Source organism: Pristiophorus japonicus, unplaced genomic scaffold, assembly GCF_044704955.1.
Source record: "Pristiophorus japonicus isolate sPriJap1 unplaced genomic scaffold, sPriJap1.hap1 HAP1_SCAFFOLD_1013, whole genome shotgun sequence".
NCBI classification, from domain to species: Eukaryota; Metazoa; Chordata; class Chondrichthyes; family Pristiophoridae; genus Pristiophorus; species Pristiophorus japonicus.
The window spans coordinates 85084-98465 of record NW_027250664.1 but is presented as its reverse complement, the minus strand read 5'-3'; the positions used below and the strand labels follow the sequence as shown (position 1 = coordinate 98465).

Here is a 13382-nt window from a genome sequence, read left to right as displayed (position 1 = left end):
GGTGATGGTCCTGACTTGCTCCCACACTGCAATGTTCTCAGGCCAGGTCCCGAGTCTGATGTCGGTGGGTGGTGCGTCAATTCTTTTAATGCGGGGTGACTGTCGCACACCGGCCATCACACGGGATTGACGGAGCTCGGCTTGGTCCAGTGGCCAGGGGGATCCAAGACGATTGGAGCCCAGACTCTGCTGCATGGGCCTTGCACACACTCAGAAACATACTCCTACTGTCCTCCCTCCCTCGGGTCCTCTCTCCCTGCTCTCAGAGCTCTCTGTGTCGGTGAGCACATTATAATCTCCTGTTCTCCACCTGCTGATCCCAGTTTGAGTCCCTGGGGTTTAAGTCACTTGAGCACATTGCTGGAGAGAGAGTTTATCCAGAGTATAGAGAGTCCCATGTGTTGCTCAATATCAGGCAGCAGCTTCAACTTGGCAGTGTGGCCCTGTCCTGCCCCACAACAATGGCCTGTTCTACCCTTCAGTCAGGTCGGCAGGCGGGTGAGTAGGGAGCCTGGTTGTAGGTCCCTATCTGGTACAAAGCAACTCCCAGGTGGAAAGACACAAAAGCATTTAAAATGCTCTTGCTCACATTTCAATTCAAATACAGTCCCTCATGCTCTCGACAAATTAACCCGCAACTTACATTAGCAATAGGGACAGGATGTTTTATCGGGGGGAGAAAAGACTGATAAAACCAGAGAGAATACAAATACAATTAGAATCACAAGGCCATTCGGCCCATCGTGCCTGTGCTGGCTCTGACACTCTCCCGCTCTTTCCCCACAGCCCGGCAAATCTTTCCCTTCAACCAGGAATCCAATTCCCTTTTCAAGTTACGATTGAATTCAGGCAGCGCATTTCTGATCCTCGCCACTCGCTGCATAAAGATACATTCCCTCATGTCCCCTCTGGCTCTTTGGCCAATGACCTTAACTCTGTGCCCTCTGGTTACTGACCTTCCTGTCACCTGTTCACTCTCTCTCTCCACCCTTCATGATTCTGAACACTTCTCTCAAATCTCCCCGTAACCATCTCTGCTCTGCTCCAAGGAGAACAGATCCAGTCTCTCCCAGTCACTGAAGTCCCTCATCCCTGGAACCATTCTCATAAATTCCCCCTGCACCCTCTCCAAGGCCTTCACATCCTTCTAAAGTGCAGTGCCCAGAATTGGACACAGTACTCTCGTTGAGGCCGAACCAGTGCTTTATAAAAGTTATCATAACTTCCTTGCTTTTGTACTCTGTGCCTCTATTTATGAAGCCTAGGATCCCGTAAGCTTTTTAACCGCTTTCCCAACCTGCCCTGCCACCGACAATGATTTGTGCCCATACCTCCCGCTCTCTCTGTTCCTGCACCACCTTTCACGTGGTACGTGGAGCTTGCAACTGTACCTTAGCGTGAGCCTTGGTCTCTGCGAATTTGATCTTGAAGTCGATGATCTCGGGGGGTGGCTGCTGCTCTCGCTCCGCTGTTGCCTCCTGCTGGCTCATCAACTCACGGTTCACATCCTGTAAACACAGCACGGGGTCAGGGGTCAGGGGTCAAACTGAGCACAGCACGGGGTCAGACTGGGCACAGCACGGGGTCAGGGGTCAGACTGAGCACAGCACGGGGTCAGACTGGGCACAGCACAGGTTCAGGGGTCAGACTGAGCACAGCACGGGGTCAGACTGAACACGGGGTCAGGGGTCAGACTGAGCACAGCACAGGTTCAGGGGTCAGACTGAGCACAGCACGGGGGCAGACTGGGCACAGCATGGGGTCAGGGGTCAGACTGAACAGCACGGGGTCAGGGGTCAGACTGAACACAGCACGGGGTCAGGGGTCAGACTGAACACAGCACGGGGTCAGGGGTCAGACTGAGCGCAGCACGGGGTCAGACTGGGCACAGCACAGGGTCAGGGGCCAGACTGAGCACAGCACGGGGTCAGACTGGGCACAGCACGGGGTCAGGGGTCAGACTGAGCACAGCACGGGGTCAGACTGGGCACAGCACGGGGTCAGGGGTCAGACTGAGCAAAGCACGGGGTCAGACTGAACACGGGGTCAGGGGTCAGGCTGAGCACAGCACAGGTCAGGGGTCAGGCTGAGCACAGCACAGGTCAGGGGTCAGGCTGAACACAGCACGGGGTCAGGGGTCAGGCTGAGCACAGCATGGGGTCAGACTGAGCACAACACGGGGTCAGGGGTCAGACTGAGCACAGCACGGGTTCAGGGGTCAGACTGAACACAGCACGGGGTCAGACTGAACACAGCACGGGGTCAGGGGTCAGGCTGAGCACAGCACGGGGTCAGACTGAACACAGCACGGGGTCAGGGGTCAGGCTGAGCACAGCACGGGGTCAGGGGTCAGACTGAGCATGGGGTCAGGGGTCAGACTGAGCACAGCACGGGGTCAGACTGAGTACTGTCAGTTGGTGATCAGGGACTTGGGCCCCGTGTGACGGAGGGCCCCGTGTGTCGGGGGGCCCCGTGTGACGGGGGGCCCCGTGTGACGGGGGGCCCCGTGTGACGGAGGGCCCCGTGTGTCGGGGGGCCCCGTGTGACGGGGGGCCCCGTGTGTCGGGGGGCCCCGTGTGACGGGGGGCCCCGTGTGACGGGGGGCCCCGTGTGTCGGGGGGCCCCGTGTGTCGGGGGGCCCCGTGTGTCGGGGGGCCCCGTGTGTCGGGGGGCCCCGTGTGTCGGGGGGCCCCGTGTGACGGGGGGCCCCGTGTGTCGGGGGGCCCCGTGTGTCGGGGGGCCCCGTGTGTCCCGTGTGTCGGGGGGCCCCGTGTGTCGGGGGGCCCCGTGTGTCGGGGGGCCCCGTGTGTCGGGGGGCCCCGTGTGTCGGGAGCTCGGCCGCCGTTTGCTGACCTGGAGATGTGAGGTCAGCTCTCGGTATTTTTTGATGGTTTGTTGATAGTCAGCGACGGTTTCCTGAGCGGCTTCCACCCGTTTGGCGGCATCCCGAACACGGGCAGTACCCAGGTCCAGCTGTTCCCGTAACTCCAGCTCCGTCTCCCGAGAGTTCTCCTGAAGCTCGTCGTTCATTTCATTAATGGCTTCCTGGAAAACAAGGATTAGACTTCACACCAGGCAGGTTATAGATCACACCCCACATACACCGGGACCCCTGCTCCCCGGTGACCCCTCCCTCTGACCCCGCCCAGTGACCCTGCTCCCCGATGACCCCGATCCCCAGTCACCCCGATGACCCCAATGAGCCCTCCCGGTGACCACAATCCCCAGGCACCCCGATCCTGAGTGACCCCCGGTGAACCCTCCCGGTGACCCCATTCTCCGATGACCCCACACCGAGTCGGAATTCACTCACCAGGTCGCTGACGGTCTCTCGCAGCTCCCGCACTTTCTCCTCCAGATCCAGATTCCTCTCCGTCAGAGTCTCCACCATCTCCTCCGCTCCCAGCGCCGCATCGACCTGCGACACGGACCGGAGTTAGACCGCCGACACCGACCGGAGTTAGACCGGCGACACCGACCGGAGTTAGACCGGCGACACCGACCGGAGTTAGACCGCCGACACCGACCGGAGTTAGACCGGCGACACCGACCGGAGTTAGACCGCCGACACCCACCGGAGTTAGACCGGCGACAACGACCGGAGTTAGACCGCCGACACCGACCGGAGTTAGACCGGCGACACCGACCGGAGTTAGACCGCCGACACCGACCGGAGTTAGACCGCCGACACCGACCGGAGTTAGACCGCCGACACCGACCGGAGTTAGACCGCCGACACCGACCGGAGTGAGACCGCCGACACCGACCGGAGTTAGACCGCCGACACCGACCGGAGTTAGACCGGCGACACCGACCGGAGTTAGACCGCCGACACCGACCGGAGTTAGACCGGCGACACCGACCGGAGTTAGACCGCCGACACCGACCGGAGTTAGACCGCCGACACCGACCGGAGTGAGACCGCCGACACCGACCGGAGTTAGACCGCCGACACCGACCGGAGTTAGACCGCCGACACCGACCGGAGTTAGACCGCCGACACCGACCGGAGTTAGACCGCCGACACCGACCGGAGTTAGACCGCCGACACCGACCGGAGTTAGACCGCCGACACCGACCGGAGTTAGACCGCCGACACCGACCGGAGTTAGACCGCCGACACCGACCGGAGTTAGACCGCCGACACCGACCGGAGTTAGACCGCCGACACCGACCGGAGTGAGACCGCCGACACGGACCGGAGTTAGACCGCCGACACCGACCGGAGTTAGACCGCCGACACCGACCGGAGTTAGACCGGTGAGGGGCGGGGGGAGAGAGGGGCCAGGGGGAGGGGGGGTGCGGAGAGGGGGGGTGAGGAGAGGGGGGAGCAGAGGATCCGGGGCCCGGGGGAGGAGGAGGAGGCGGAGAGGGGCCGGGGGGGGGGGGAGAGAGGAGAGGGGGGGGGGAGGAGGAGAGGGGCCGGTGGGAGGGGGTGGGGGAGGGAGGAGTGGGGCCGGGGGGAGAGGAGAGGGGTCAGTGGGTGGGGCTGGGGGGAGGGAAAGGGGCCAGGGGCGGGGAGGAGGGGTCGGTGGGAGGGGCTGGGGGGGAAGAGAGGTCGGAGGGAGGTGCCAGGTCGGGGAGAGGGGGTGGGGAGGAGAGGGGTCGGGGGGAGGGGGGAGGAGAGGGGTCGGGGGGAGGGGGGGGGAGAGGGGCCGGGTCGGGGAGGGGGGGGGGTGAGGAGAGGGGTCGTGGGGAGGGGCCGGGGAGGGGGAGGGGGGGAGAGGGGCAGGGGGGAGGGGAGGAGGGAGAGGGGTCGTGGGGAGGAGGAGGGGGGGAGAGGGGGGGAAGGGGTCGGAGGGAGAGGGGTGGAGAGGGGTCGGGGGGAGGTGCCGGGTCGGGGAGAGGGGGGGGGGGGGGGGAGGAGAGGGGTCGGGGGGAGGGGGAGGTGTCGGGGAAGAGGGGCAGGGACCCTCCGTCGCTCCAATCGATACTCGGACCCACTCACTGACCTGCTCTTTCAGCTCGTCGATGGTCTTTTCGGCCAATTTCATTTCCTCCAGAAGCTTCTCCCTCTGTTGCCTCAGGGTCTCCAGCTCTCCGCTCTTCTTCTCCATCACCTTCTGCAGCTTGCTGTGCTCCTGCTTCTCGGAGGCTGATAGATCTCGCATCCTGGGGGGGCGTCACAGACAGTTAGCAGCTAGAATAGACTGACAAATGATACTTAAAGGGTTGACGGTGGATAGACAATGGCAAACATTTAAAGATCACATGGATGAACTTCAACAATTGTACATCCCTGTCTGGAGTAAAAATAAAACAGGGAAGGTGGCTCAACTGTGGCTAACAAGGGAAATTAAGGATAGTGTTAAATCCAAGGAAGAGGCATATAAATTGGCCAGAAAAAGCAGCAAACCTGAGGACTGGGAGAAATGTAGAATTCAGCAGAGGAGGACAAAGGGTTTAATTCGGAGGGGAAAATAGAGTACGAGAGGAAGCTTGCTGGGAACATAAAAACTGACTGCAAAAGCTTCTATAGATATGTGAAGAGAAAAAGATTAGTGAAGACAAACGTAGGTCCCTTGCAGTCAGATTCAGGTGAATTTATAATGGGAAACAAAGAAATGGCGGACCAGTTGAACAAATACTTTGGTTCTGTCTTCATGAAGGAAGACATAAATAACCTTCCGAATGTACGAGGGGACCGAGGGTCTAGTGAGAAGGAGGAACTGAAGGAGATCTTTATTAGGCGGGAAATTGCGTTCGGGAAATTGATGGGATTGCGGGCTGATAAATCCCCAGGGCCTGATAGGCTGCATCCCAGAGTACTTCAGGAAGTGGCCCTAGAAATAGTGGATGCATTGGTGATCATTTTCCAACAGTCTATCGACTCTGGATCAGTTCCTATGGACTGGAGGGTAGCTAATGTAACACCACTTTTTAAAAAAGGAGGGAGAGAGAAAGCGGGTAATTATAGACCGGTTAGCCTGACATCAGTGGTGGGAAAAATGTTGGAATCAATTATTAAAGATGAAATAGCAGCACATTTGGAAAGCAGTGACAGGATCGGTCCAAGTCAGCATGGATTTATGAAAGGGAAATCATGCTTGACAAATCTTCTGGAATTTTTTGAGGATGTAACTCGTAGAGTGGACAAGGGAGAACCAGTGGATGTGGTGTATTTGGACTTTCAAAAGGCTTTTGACAAGGTCCCACACAAGAGATTGGTGTGCAAAATCAAAGCACATGGTATTGGGGGTAATGTATTGACGTGGATAGAGAACTGGTTGGCAGACAGGAAGCAGAGAGTCGGGATAAACGGGTCCTTTTCAGAATGGCAGGCAGTGACTAGTGGAGTGCCGCAGGGCTCAGTGCTGGGACCCCAGCTATTTACAATATACATCAATGATTTGGATGAAGGATTCGAGTGTAATATCTCCAAGTTTGCAGATGACACTAAACTGGGTGGCGGTGTGAGCTGTGAGGAGGACGCTAAGAGGCTGCAGTGTGACTTGGACAGGTTAGGTGAGTGGGCAAATGCATGGTAGATGCAGTATAATGTGGATAAATGTGAGGTTATCCACTTTGGTGGCAAAAACACGAAGTCAGAATATTATCTGAATGGTGGCAGATTAGGAAAAGGGGAGGTGCAACGTGACCTGGGTGTCATGGTATATCAGTCACTGAAAGTTGGCATGCAGGTACAGCAGGCGGTGAAGAAGGCAAATGGTATGTTGGCCTTCATAGCTAAGGGATTTGAGTATTGGAGCAGGGAGGTCTTACTGCAGTTGTACAGGGCCTTGGTGAGGCCTCACCTGGAATAGTGTGTTCAGTTTTGGTCTCCTAATCTGAGGAATGACGTTCTTGCTATTGAGGGAGTGCAGTGAAGGTTCACCAGACTGATTCCAGGGATGGCTGGACTGACATATGAGGAGAGACTGGATCAACTGGGCCTTTATTCACTGAAGTTTAGAAGGATGAGAGGGGATCTCATAGAAACATATAAAATTCTGACGGGATTGGACAGGTTAGATCCAGGGGACACAGTCTAAGGATAAGGGGTAAGCCATTTAGGACCGAGATGAGGAGAAACTTCTTCACTCAGAGAGTTGTTAACCTGTGGAATTCCCTGCCGCAGAGAGTTGTTGATGCCAGTTCATTGGATATATTCAAGAGGGAGTTAGATATGGCCCTTACGGCTGAGGGGATCAAGGGGTATGGAGAGAAAGCAGGAATGGGGTACTGAGGTGAATGATCAGCCATGATCTTATTGAATGGTGGTGCAGGCTCGAAGGGCCGAATGGCCTACTCCTGCACCTATTTTCTATGTTTCTATGATGATGACGATGGGGGTGGGGGGGCAGTGGACAGTGAGCACTACCTTCACACAATAACCGCAGCATAGCCAAACACACCACTTCCCACTAGGTGAACCCAGCTCCCAGGTTTGCTCTTCTGACTAGTGGGATGCCGCAGGGCTCAGTGCTGGGACCCCAGCTATTTACAATATACATTAATGATTTAGATGAAGGAACTGAATGTAATATCTCCAAGTTTGCAGATGACACTAAGCTGGGTGGCGGTGTGAGCTGTGACTCCTGACTCCGTATCTCAGGCCATTCACATCGGGCCGTTTTCATTGAACAGGGAGGATTGCAGAGAGGTTTTTCAAGTTATGAAGGGATGGGACAGGACTGTTGGAAACGAACTGTTTGCAGGGATTGTCCCTTCATTCGAGACCCTGATACCTCCCAGATTAGAGAGCAGGAAACATGCTCCAACAGAGGGTTGCAGTGTTAGTGACTCAGGGAGAGTCGTCAATAGTTAGGGATTGGTTAGACAGGTGGGTGAAGGAGCGGGGATAAAGAGCCATGGGAAGAGTGGACACCTGTGGAGGATAAACACCAGGATGGGTTGGTGGGGCCGAGTGACCTCACCTCTCCTACACCAAGTGGCTGATACTTCAATATAGGTTATGAGCTCAAGTTAATGGCAGGTCACTGTTGTAAACAACCGGTGTACCTCAGCTATCGCAGTGGGTTCAGTGGGTACAGGGGGTGATGGGTGAGTGGGACTTGGTACGAGTTAGGACATGGGCACAGGGGGTGATGGGTGAGCGGGACTTGGTACGAGTTAGGACACGGGGTACAGGGGTGATGGGTGAGCGGGACTTGGTACGAGTTAGGACACAGGGTACAGGGATGATGGGTGAGTGGGACTTGGTACGAGTTAGGACACGGGGTACAGGGGTGATGGGTGAGTGGGACTTGGTACGAGTTAGGACACGGGGTACAGGGGTGATGGGTGAGTGGGACTTGGTACGAGTTAGGACATGGGCACAGGGGGTGATGGGTGAGTGGGACTTGGTACGAGTTAGGACACGGGGTACAGGGATGATGGGTAAGCGGGACTTGGTACAAGTTAGGACACGGGGTACAGGGGTGATGGGTGAGCGGGACTTGGTACGAGTTAGGACACGGGGTACAGGGATGATGGGTGAGCGGGACTTGGTACGAGTTAGGACACGGGTACAGGGGTGATGGGTGAGCGGGACTTGGTGCGAGTTAGGACATGGGGTGATGGGTGAGCGGGATTTGGTGCGAGTTAGGACACGGGGCAGTGAGCACAGGGGGTGATGGGTGAGCGGGATTTGGTACGAGTTAGGACACGGGGTACAGGGGTGATGGGTGAGTGGGACTTGGTGCGAGTTAGGACACGGGGCAGTGAGCACAGGGGGTGATGGGTGAGCGGGACTGGGTGCGAGTTAGGACACGGGGCAGTGAGCACAGGGGGTGATGGGTGAGCGGGACTGGGTGTGAGTTAGGACACGGGGCAGTGAGCACAGGGGGTGATGGATGAGCGGGACTGGGTGTGAGTTAGGACACGGGGTCAGTGAGCACAGGGGGTGATGGGTGAGCGGGACTGGGTGTGAGTTAGGACACGGGGCAGTGAGCACAGGGGGTGATGGGTGAGCGGGACTGGGTGTGAGTTAGGACACGGGGCAGTGAGCACAGGGGGTGATGGGTGAGCGGGACTGGGTGTGAGTTAGGACACGGGGCAGTGAGCACAGGGGGTGATGGGTGAGCGGGACTGGGTGCGAGTTAGGACACGGGGTACATGGGTGATGGGTGAGCGGGACTGGGTGCGAGTTAGGACACGGGGTACAGGGATGATGGGTGAGCGGGACTGGGTGCGAGTTAGGACACGGGGTACAGGGGTGATGGGTGAGCGGGACTTGGTGCGAGTTACAACACAGGCAGCCGAGTTTTGGATGAGCTGAAGTTTATGGAGGGAATAAGGAACCAGTATAATATTAGGCCCAAATTGGTCGATGAAATTTGTTGATCGACCTCAGTCTCAATGGTGTGTTGAGCAAGAGATATCTGTCAGAACAGAGGAATCTGTTCTGCAATCCCGGAATGCAGTGTTGTGCAAGTTAAGCTTCCTGTCAGCACAACTTCATTCAAAGTCCCTCCCCCATGCAACGGTGGAAAGTCTGACAGAGCTGCTGGGCTTGGGCTGATGCTGCAACTGCAGGGACTCGCTGGGCCAGGAGTGCAGCAGGGGCAGTATCCAGGAGATAATGACCCGGGGCATAATATCACAGCACCATGGGATCAACTCAGAAATAACCAACTGGCTCTTTGCTAGTCCCTGTTAGATCAATCCCAAACTAATCCCACTGCCCCGCTCACTCTCCATAGTCCTGTATCAATCCCAAACTAATCCCACTGCCCCGCTCTCTCCCCATAGTCCTGTATCAATCCCAAACTAATCCCACTGCCCCGCTCACTCCCCATAGCCCTGTATCAATCCCAAACTAATCCCACTGTCCCGCTCTCTCCCCATAGCCCTGTATCAATCCCAAACTAATCCCACTGTCCCGCTCTCTCCCCATAGCCCTGTATCAATCCCCAAACTAATCCCACTGCCCCGCTCTCTCCCCATAGCCCTGTATCAATCCCCAAACTAATCCCACTGCCCCGCTCTCTCCCCATAGCCCTGTATCAATCCCCAAACTAATCCCACTGCCCCGCTCTCTCCCCATAGTCCTGTATCAATCTCCAAACTAATCCCACTGCCCCGCTCTCTCCCCATAGTCCTGTATCAATCCCAAACTAATCCCACTGCCCCGCTCTCTCCCCATAGTCCTGTATCAATCTCCAAACTAATCCCACTGCCCCGCTCTCTCTCTATAGTCCTGTATCAATCCCCAAACTAATCCCACTGTCCCGCTCTCTCCCCATAGCCCTGTATCAATCCCCAAACTAATCCCACTGCCCCGCTCTCTCCCCATAGTCCTGTATCAATCCCAAACTAATCCCACTGCCCCGCTCACTCCCCATAGCCCTGTATCAATCCCAAACTAATCCCACTGTCCCGCTCTCTCCCCATAGCCCTGTATCAATCCCAAACTAATCCCACTGTCCCGCTCTCTCCCCATAGCCCTGTATCAATCCCCAAACTAATCCCACTGCCCCGCTCTCTCCCCATAGCCCTGTATCAATCCCCAAACTAATCCCACTGCCCCGCTCTCTCCCCATAGCCCTGTATCAATCCCCAAACTAATCCCACTGCCCCGCTCTCTCCCCATAGTCCTGTATCAATCTCCAAACTAATCCCACTGCCCCGCTCTCTCCCCATAGTCCTGTATCAATCCCAAACTAATCCCACTGCCCCGCTCTCTCCCCATAGTCCTGTATCAATCTCCAAACTAATCCCACTGCCCCGCTCTCTCTCTATAGTCCTGTATCAATCCCCAAACTAATCCCACTGTCCCGCTCTCTCCCCATAGCCCTGTATCAATCCCCAAACTAATCCCACTGCCCCGCTCTCTCCCCATAGTCCTGTATCAATCCCAAACTAATCCCACTGCCCCGCTCTCTCCCCATAGTCCTGTATCAATCCCCAAACTAATCCCACTGTCCCGCTCTCTCCCCATAGCCCTGTATCAATCCCCAAACTAATCCCACTGTCCCGCTCTCTCCCCATAGTCCTGTATCAATCCCAAACTAATTCCACTGCCCCGCTCTCTCCCCATAGTCCTGTATCAATCCCAAACTAATCCCACTGCCCCGCTCTCTCCCCATAGTCCTGTATCAATCCCCAAACTAATCCCACTGTCCCGCTCTCTCCCCATAGCCCTGTATCAATCCCCAAACTAATCCCACTGTCCCGCTCTCTCCCCATAGTCCTGTATCAATCCCAAACTAATTCCACTGCCCCGCTCTCTCCCCATAGCCCTGTATCAATCCCAAACTAATCCCACTGCCCCGCTCTCTCCCCATAGCCCTGTATCAATCCCAAACTAATTCCACTGCCCCGCTCTCTCCCCATAGCCCTGTATCAATCCCAAACTAATTCCACTGCCCCGCGCTCTCCCCATAGTCCTGTATCAGCCCCAAACTAATCCCACTGCCCCGCTCTCTCCCCATAGCCCTGTATCAGTCCCAAACTAATTCCACTGCCCCGCTCTCTCCCCATAGTCCTGTATCAGCCCCAAACTAATTCCACTGCCCCGCGCTCTCCCCATAGTCCTGTATCAGCCCCAAACTAATCCCACTGCCCCGCTCACTCTCCATAGTCCTGTATCAATCCCCAAACTAATCCCACTGTCCCGCTCTCTCCCCATAGCCCTGTATCAGCCCCAAACTAATCCCACTGGCCCGCTCTCTCCCCATAGCCCTGTATCAGCCCCAAACTAATCCCACTGGCCCGCTCTCTCCCCATAGCCCTGTATCAATCCCAAACTAATCCCACTGCCCCGCTCTCTCCCCATAGTCCTGTATCAATCCCAAACTAATCCCACTGGCCCGCTCTCTCCCCATAGCCCTGTATCAGTCCCAAACTAATCCCACTGGCCCGCTCTCTCCCCATAGTCCTGTATCAGCCCCAAACTAATCCCACTGCCCCACTCTCTCGCCATAGTAGTTTACGAGAATGGTTCCAGGGATGAGGGATTACAGTTACGTGGATAGACTGGAGAAGCTGGGGTTGTTCTCTCTAGAGCAGAGAAGGCGAAGAGGAGATTTGATCGAGGTCAAAATCATGAGGGGTCTGGACAGAGTAGAGAGAGAGAAACTGTTCCCATTGGTGGAAGGGTGGAGAACCAGAGGACACAGATTGAAGGTGATTAGCAACATAACCAAAGGTGACATGAACAAAAATGCAACAAGTGGTTAGGATTTGGAATGCATTGCTTGAATAGGTGCCTTTGATCGGGAATTGGATAAATCAGAGAAATGTACAGCACAGAATGAGGCCATTCAGCCCATCATGTCTGAGCCGGCCGACCAAGAGCTACCCAGCCTAATCCCACTTTCCAGCTCTCGGTCCGTAGCCCTGTCGGTTACAGCACTTCAGGTACACATCCAGGTACTGTTTAAATGTTGAGGTCTTCTGCCTCTACCATGAAAACAATTCTCCTCAAATCCCCACTAAACCTCCGAAGCAGTTACTTCAAATCTCGTCCTCCTGGTTATTAACGCTTCTGCCAAGGGAAACAGGTCCTTCCTATCCACTCTATCCAGGCCCCTCATAATTTTATACACCTCAATCAGGTCTCCCCTCAGCCTCCTCTATTCCAAAGAAAACAGACCCAGCCTATCCAATCTTTCCTCATAGCTAAAATTCTCCAGTCCAGGCAACATTCTTGTAAATCTCCTCTGCACCCTCTCTAGTGCAATCACATCTTTCCTGTAATGTGGTGACCAGAACTGCATGCAGTACTCCAGCTGTGGTCTAAAAAGTATTTTATACAGTTCAAGCATAACTTCCCTGCTCTTGTATTCCATGCCTCGACTAATAAAGACAAGTATTCCGTATGCCTTCTTAACCACCTTTTCTACCTGGCCTGCTACCTTCAGGGATCTGTGGACCTGCACTCCCAGGTCCCTTTGTTCCTCTACACTTCTCAGTGTCCTACCATTTAATGTGTATTCCCTTTCCTTGTTAGCCCTCCCCAAATGCATCACCTCACACTACTCTGGATTGAATTCCATTTGCCACTGTTCTGCCCACCTGACCATTTCATTGATATCTTCCTGCAGTCCGCAGCTTTCTTCTTCATTATCAACCACACAGCCTATTTTAGTATCATCTGTAAACTTCTTAATCATACCCTCTACATTCAAGGCCAAGTCATTGATATATACCACAAAAAGCAAGGGACCTAGCACTGAGCCCTGCGGAACCCCACTGGAAACATCCTTCCAGTCACAAAAACACCATCAACCATTACCCTTTGCTTCCTGCCTCTGAGCCAATTTTGGATCCAATTTGCCACTTTGCCCTGGATCCCATGGGCTACTACTTTCGTGACCAGTCTGCCATGTGGGATCTTATCAAAAGCTTTGTTAAAGTCCATATACACTACATCGTACACACTGCCCTCATCGACTCTCCTGGTTACCTCCTCAAAAAATTCAATCAAGTTAGTCAGA

At 55.3% G+C, this 13382-nt stretch overlaps 1 protein-coding gene across 1 annotated transcript in view; it reads right to left on the bottom strand.

The window, feature by feature from the left end:
* Window positions 1-13382, bottom strand: part of LOC139241263 (dynactin subunit 1-like) — a gene marked incomplete at its 3' end in the record, with an annotated part of 128837 nt that overhangs the window by 30603 nt on the left and 84852 nt on the right. Inside the window, exons 10-13 of the mRNA XM_070869914.1 lie at window positions 4953-5112; window positions 3314-3418; window positions 2854-3045; window positions 1376-1508 (exon numbers count right to left, since the gene is read on the bottom strand). Of these exons, the coding sequence (XP_070726015.1) occupies window positions 1376-1508; window positions 2854-3045; window positions 3314-3418; window positions 4953-5112 (590 nt within the window). The remainder of the gene's footprint in view (window positions 1-1375; window positions 1509-2853; window positions 3046-3313; window positions 3419-4952; window positions 5113-13382) is intronic.